Source organism: Sinocyclocheilus anshuiensis, unplaced genomic scaffold (genome assembly GCF_001515605.1).
Source record: "Sinocyclocheilus anshuiensis isolate Anshui unplaced genomic scaffold, SAMN03320099.WGS_v1.1 scaffold1079, whole genome shotgun sequence".
Lineage (NCBI taxonomy): Eukaryota > Metazoa > Chordata > Actinopteri > Cypriniformes > Cyprinidae > Sinocyclocheilus > Sinocyclocheilus anshuiensis.
In genome coordinates, this window is record NW_015548207.1 from 693,668 (window position 1) to 701,273 (window position 7,606).

At 34.5% G+C, this 7,606-nt stretch overlaps 1 protein-coding gene across 1 annotated transcript in view; it reads right to left on the reverse strand.

Annotated features, from left to right (window-relative positions):
- Positions 1-2,225: 2,225 nt before the first annotated feature.
- LOC107653562 (NGFI-A-binding protein 1-like) overlaps positions 2,226-7,606 on the reverse strand; it is a 21,860-nt gene continuing 16,479 nt past the window's right edge. Inside the window, exons 7-9 of the mRNA XM_016440301.1 lie at positions 6,116-6,275; positions 5,871-6,014; positions 2,226-2,462 (exon numbers count right to left, since the gene is read on the reverse strand). Of these exons, the coding sequence (XP_016295787.1) occupies positions 2,389-2,462; positions 5,871-6,014; positions 6,116-6,275 (378 nt within the window). The 3' untranslated portion in view covers positions 2,226-2,388. The remainder of the gene's footprint in view (positions 2,463-5,870; positions 6,015-6,115; positions 6,276-7,606) is intronic.

The window sequence follows — 7,606 nt, forward strand, 5'->3', positions numbered from 1 at the left end:
TTATATTTTAATGTTATATTTTATATATAATTTGAATATTGTATTTTTTTTATTATTTAGTATATTTTGTATAATATTATAATTATTATTTTTGTTTTTGATAATTTCTTTATATTCTTCTTTATATTATATTATATTATAATTTTTAATGCACGAGATAATTCAAGTGGATTTTAAAAGTAGTATATCTTATATAAGGCAGCTCTAACTCACCCACTCTTCACAAACCAGTGTTTCCTCCATCATCCCACAGAGACAAGATCTACAGAGTGAGATATCAGGAAACACATGCTCACGGTTAAACCCAATCATGTAGGAGAGCCCTCGTGGGAAAGCCTGCACTGTCAAACCAAAATCAAGTTCAAGAAGGCTTTTATTAACGTTTTTTTTCCTTCTCCTACTTCTTGAAGGAGAGCTGATATTTTGTTTTTTGATCACGAATCTTTAACCAAAAGAAGCCAAGCTCTGCATAAGTGCATCTAACTCTATCCCACTTCCATCAAGCCTGTGCTGTAAGTGTTGGCTGTGAGCCGCAGTGCTGTTCGCAATGTTTCCGCCCACATTCAGGCACCGCCCACACATCTGGGTCACACAGTGATCTCTCCGCTCACACACACACGCACACACGGGGCTTCTGTAGGTGCTAGTGACGTTTCTCTTGAGGAACACCCGTGTAGGGCTTCTGTAGATCTAAGAGACTGATGAGCGCGCAAAACACGTTTGTGTGTGTGTATGGAGCGTGGGCGCATTTTTTAGCATTAACGTATGAGTGTGACATTAACAGAACAGGAAACTGCTTGGATCAGCTCGATTTTGTGAGCTGCTTCCAGATTAAGAACCGTGTTTTTCAGGCCGCCTCTATAAATGAACAGTTTTAAGTTGTTAGCTTATTATTTCATTATTATTAGTTTGTTAGCTTATTATCTTTATATATATATATATAGCCTACACACACAAACATGAAATATATAGGCTTAATGGAATTATCATTATTATTATTAATATATTTTTATGTATTTATATTTTTATTAGATAAAATATATATTTGCAGTAAAATATGTAAATATTGTAAATGCTGTAAAATATTAGATATTGAATCATTAGTAATACAATATTGTTTAAGATTTTATTTATTGTAAATATATTACAATTATTTGCTGCTTTTGTTTATTGCTGTATTGTATGTGAAATATTAAATACAGAATTATAATTGATAATAAAGTATATAGTTTATATTTTATATAGCATTTAAATATTTTATCATTTTATTATTTATTGGATTATATTATAATTATTATTTGCTGTTTTTGTTTACTTTTGCAAAACAACTGCATCTGACTTTGCTTTGCTCTAAAAAACACTGAAATATAGCTTCCTCACATCATTAAAGTAGTGTGAACGAATGCAAAGTTTCTCAGGGAAACACACAAGTTTTGTGAGAGAACACTAAAGCATTGAAATATAATTTTTCCTCTCATGTCATGTTTTTTTTTTCCATGATCATGTTTCTTTAGAAAACATTTCAGGCTTTAAATTTAAATGTCCATATTTTTAGAAACCTTTTCTAAAACTGACAATAACTAACAAAACAAACATGTAATGAACAAAAAAGTTTGCAAACTTTTTTTCTGAAAAATCACAGAGAAAATCCGTGAACTGTTTTTTCCAGTTTGGTTTTATTTGTAGAACAATTTCACAAAGACTAGATAAAGAATGAAACACAACAAATGTGCACAGAAAAGACCAGAATGCCAGATTAGCACAGCTAACTAACAAAACGCCCACGTGTCATCTGAAAAATCACAGTCACAATGTAACAGTTAACGCTTAACGACAGCGAGATACACTATCGTACGCCGAGAATAAGGCTAGAGTTGCTGGTAACAAATACACAAACTTTTCTTCCTAATACTAACATCTAAACTGACGCGATCGCAAAAACACGCAAAGCTAATTTTACATATTCAGTATTCTTTTACGTTAAGTTCATCCTCAACGACAAACCGATACGAACAGATGAATGTCATCATTTAACCTTATCAACTAATCTGAGGACTACACAACCGTTTTCTACGAAACTCCAGTGTTTCCGTTGAATAACGAATAGCTTAAATAAAAGTAGTTACGAATAAGACATGCAATCAAATAAACACACACAGATTATGTACAAAAAAAATGCACAAATACACTCTTAGACAATTTCTCTGTGTACACCGACTGCAAGACATTCATGTTTTTTGCTCTAAAATTAGAAATAAAAATAATTCTTAAGAATTAAAAATCTAAATAAATGGATCTCTAGACATTTACAGTTCTTAAGGCCACACAGTTTCAGTACTAAATCCACTGAGCAAACAAAACGCAGGTTTCACTTTGAGGCTCAAGATGTTATCTGGAGTCCTCTGGTTCTGATTTGATGGTCTTCTTTTCCAGAAGCCTGGGCTCCTTCTGAGACCCATTTTCTGAAATGCAAATGTAAAAGTGTAAAATTCAATTTAAAATATATTGGTTAGCTTGCATGCATACCTAAAATGGCAATAAAGAAATTGAACCAAGATTCAAGATACATGTTTGATCATGTGGCACCTTTTCAAATTTTTCTTCAAACTTGAGTTATAAAATGAGGCAATAAGCAAATCAAGCAAAAGTACAACAAATATTTAGCACCCTCAGGCCATCCAAGATGTAGATGAGCTTTTTTTTGCTCATCGGAGCAGATTTGGAGAAATTTAGCATTACATCACTTGCTCACCAATGGATCCTCTGCAATGAATGGGTGCCGTCAGAATGAGAATCCAAACAGCTGATCAAAACATCATAATAATCCACAAGTAATCCACGCCACTCCAGTCCATCAGTTAATGTCTGGTGAAGCGAAAAGCTGCATGTTCGTAAGAAACTAATCCATCATTAAGGCGTTTTAACTTAAAACCGTCACTTGTGGCCAAAATACAACTCCATAATCCATAATAAGTGAAAAAGTCCATCCCCTGTTGTCCTCTCACATCAAAATCCCTGACATGTTTGTTTAGAGCTGTTTTTTTACTGTTTTCGTTTGTAAACGAACTTGATCTGTGCATATTTCTCTCCTGATTCAGAAAAATGACTTTTTCACTGGATAAAACAATATTATTGGATCGAGGAACTGTATGTTTAGCCGGTTTGGAGTTAAAAAACGTCTTGATGGGTTTCTTTCTTACAAACATGCAGCTTTTCACTTCACAAGACATTAACTGATGGAATGGAGTGGTGTGGATTATTGTGCTGTTTTTATCAGCTGTTTGGACTCTCATTCTGACGGCACCCATTCACTGCAGAGGATCCATTGGTGAGCAAGTGATGCAATGCTGAATTTCTCCAAATCTGTTCTGATGAAGAAACACATCTTGGATGGCCTGAGGGGTGATAAAATATTCAGCAAATTTTCATTTTTGGGTGAACTATTCCTTTAAATTTTATGTGCACAGAGTAAAAAAAAACAACAACAAAAAAAAAAAACATAATGGAGCATGTTTTACAAGTAAATACTTTTCTTTCTACTTCAAAATGTCATGTTTAATTCAGTGTGTTACTTGCCATTTCTTTGTAATTATTTGTGATATTTACTAGCAATTTTTGAATAATAATCATTTCAACAGCACTTTTTTCAGTGTTTCTGGTGCATTGTGTGGTTTTAAAAACTATTTAACAAGAGTAAAAGTGCAATCAATTATCATATCAATTCTCATATCATAACAGTTTCAGTATGCTGGAATTTTCAACACATTTCAGCCATTGCCAGTAAACAAACACATAGCGTAAGAGCTTATGCCAAAATAAAGTATGGTACTTTTTAGTGTTTCAAATCTATGTCACCAAATTGACAGGGGAGGGTATTATTCAGATATTCAAATCAGTTCAAAAGACCAGTGTGATCAGTAAATGACACTGATTGACATCAGGCTCTGCCCACATTGGGGCGGAAGAAAAACCCAAAACGTCAAAAAGACGAGTAAATCCACACCCCCTTCCTCACCTACTCGCAGTGTACTAACGCAGCTTGCACAGGGCAGGTAGGAGTTTCAGAGAGAAAGTGCTACCTTCATCGAGGACATTTGCATGCAAGAGATTGCATAAATCACAAAAAGTTCTCTGAAGCCCTGCTGATACGCGCGTTACGTTGACACATCAGAGTTTAATGGAGCGGTGTAGGTGTCAATGTGCCAGGATGATACTGAGATAAACCTGTGCCAATCCAGGCTACAACATGCATGCAAAAACAGCGTCCAACAAGAGCCATTTTAATCTGTACAGCGTTTCTCCGCTGGTTCTTTAAAGATTAACGCTCTACCTAGACAGCATTTGAAGGCTGTTCCAAAAGGTAGGCGGCAACATTACGCTGCCTTCAGAGATACCACGTTTTGGCCAAATTTGAAGGCAGAACCACATGGCTCCTTTGTGGATAGTGTGGTAATCCCAGAATGCATTTTGACTAGAGTAAAACTAGACTAAAGTAGAATATGAGCTTTATCCTTATATATTTAGATGACTTGTGATGTGCCAAATGACATATGAATGCATAAATAATCGAATAATAAAAAGTATTTATCTTATACAAGCATCTAAAGTAGTGATGCAATATTGCGAGGAAAATAGTATCACAATATATTTATTAATGATTGCATCTTCATATCCATATAATGTTTCGAAAGTAGTCACTTAGGGGGTTATACAGTATACACTAATATTCACAGGTTTGGGGTTGGTAAGATTTTTTAAAATGTTTTTGAAAAAGTCTCTTCTGCTCACTAAAGCTGCATTTATTTGATCAAACATGCAGTAAAAAAAATTTAATTTTTAAAAAAATATTATTACAATTTAAAATAATGGTTTTCTATTTTAATATATTGTACAACATAATTTATTCTTGTGATGCAAAGCCAAATTATTCAGCATTATTCCTCCAGTCTTCAGAGTCACATGGTCCTTCAGAAATCATTCTAATATGCTGATTTTTTTAAAGAAACATTTCATACGATTATTAATCGAGCAGTTGTGCTGCTTAATATTTTTGTGGAAACCACAATACATTTTTTAAAATTCCCTGATGAATAGAAAGTTTAAAAGAACAACATTTATTTGAAACAGAAATCTTTGGACACAATGAAAGTGAAAGTGACAAAAAGTGAAAGTGACGTGACATGTGGCCAAGTATGGTGACCCATACTAGGAATTAGTGCTCTGCATTTATCCCATCCTAAGTGCACACACACAGCAGTGAATACACACACACCGTGAACACACACCCGGAGCAGTGGGCAGCCATTTATGCTGCGGCGCCCGGGGAGCAGTTGGGGGTTCGGTGCCTTGCTCAAGGGCACCTCAGTCGTGGTATTGAAGGTGGGAGAGAGCGCTGTACATTCACTCCCCCCACCTACAATCCCTGCCAGTACGAGACTCGAACCCGCAACCTTTGGGTTACGAGTCCGACTCTCTAACCATTAGCCCAGTGTAAAAATCTTTACTGTCAATTTTGATCAACTGAATCTTTGATAAATAAAAGTAAAAAAAATGTCAAACTAGGTTTCAGAACGAAACTTAAAGTTCTTGATGTTACATTAAAGGTTATTCGCATTTTAGGTTCTTCGAAGAACCTGTAAATAGAATGTTTTCTGAAGAACTAGAGAATTAAATGTTCTTTGAGAATCTTCAAAAGGTTCTCCTATGACATCAGACAGAAGAACACGTTTTAGATTGTTTATTTTTTCAAAGTGTGCACTTAAATTTATTTGCATTAATTATGTGGCATTTTCGTTTTATAGCTTCATTTAAGAGTGTTCGCCAACTCAAAGTTGTGAAGTGTCTTTTACAGTCTGGTTGTGAGAACTAACCTATGGCCGCTGTCATTCTATCTTCAAAGGTTTGTTGATTATGATGTCGTTCCTCTGCGTTCTGTTTGTGATGTCGTTTGAGCTCATTGGCTAATTGCCTGCCCAGCGGCACATCGGTCAGATGCAAGTTTAGGGGTCTCTCGCCTGTATTTAAGGATAGAAAGTTGCGTAAACTCAACTACTGATATGAACAATTCCAACAAATGCCAAGTAGCGGTAAGCAACAAAGAAGAGGAGAAATGTACCAGAGAGATGTGAGAGGCCGCTGTTGCAGTGTTGAGCAGTGGGAGCGAGGTATTTCAGTGCCGCAGTTGGAATCCGCCAGTCCAACGATTTCAGTCTCTCTTGGACAGCAGCATCACGCAAGAGCTCCACCTGTTTGGCCAACAAAGAGTCCAGCTGTACCTGAATGTGGAAAAAAATGTTCACAAAAAGTTTTCAAACAACTTAGAAACAGACGTTCAAACTAACAATTCAAACAAATCTATATTCAAAAGAATGGTTCAAACAAAGTTCAAATAACTTTGAAAGTAACTTTAAAACTAAAACATTGTTTCCAAACATGTTGTTCACGCAACTTTAAAAATACATTTTAAATATTGTTTAAAAAATTCAATTCAAACAAGTTTGAAAGAAACTTTAAAAGCTCTTTCAAACTAAGTTCAAACTAAATTCTGATGAAAAAAGCTTTTTTAAACAACATTAAAACGAAGTTCAAATAATTTTGAAAGTAACTTTCAAACAAAACTTAAAACATTAAAATCACAGTCTAAGCAACTTTGAAACAAAAATTTAAACAAACATTGTTTAAAAAATAAAGTTTAAACAAGTTTGAAATAAACTTTCAAAGTTCTTTGAAACAAGATTTAAACAAAATTATTTTGGAAAAAAAAACATTTTCAAACATCCTTAAAACAAAGTTCAAATAACTTTGAAACCAATTTTCAAACAAGTTTGAAACCAACTTTCAAACGAAACTTGAAATTCGAACAGACATTGTTTCCAAAAATAGTTTAAGCAACTTTGAAACAAACATTTTAAACAAACATTGTTTAAAGAGCATTAAATGTAGTTCAAATGAATTAGAAATAGTTTCAAAGTAATTTGAAATAGTTTCAAAGTAATTTGAAACTACATATGAAATTCTTAAAAAAAAAAAAAAAAACATTTTCAAATGTTAAAACAGTTCAAAGAAAAAACGTTTTGAAACTAACTTTCAAACAAGTTTGAAACGTTCAAACAAAACTTAAAGGGGTCATATGATGCGATTTCAAGTTTTCCTTTCTCTTTGGAGTGTTACAAGCTGTTCGTGAATAGATAAGATCCCTGAAGTTGCAAAGACTAAAGTCTCAAACCCAAAGAGATATTCTTTATCAAAGTTAAGACTCTGCCACACCCCCCTAAAACGGATCGTTCTAACACGACCCCACATATCTAGGTCACTATGTGGGAATATTTCCATAATGCTGCCCAAATGTGCACACAAAGGAAGAAGGCGTGGTTTCGGTAACCACAGTTATTGTTGAAGCAGCCATGTCAGGGAGACGCTGTGTGTTTCTAGGCGAAAGCAAAAGCACTTTATTTGGCCTTCCGAATAAGTAGATGCATTTAGGAATCTTTAAGATCACTTACAACAGAACAACAATGCATTTTATGGACGACCGTTTCATAGGAGAGGAGGTAATTCTGACTTTGCTATGACAATCTCGCGCTTCTGAATCAGCTACTGTTTTGTT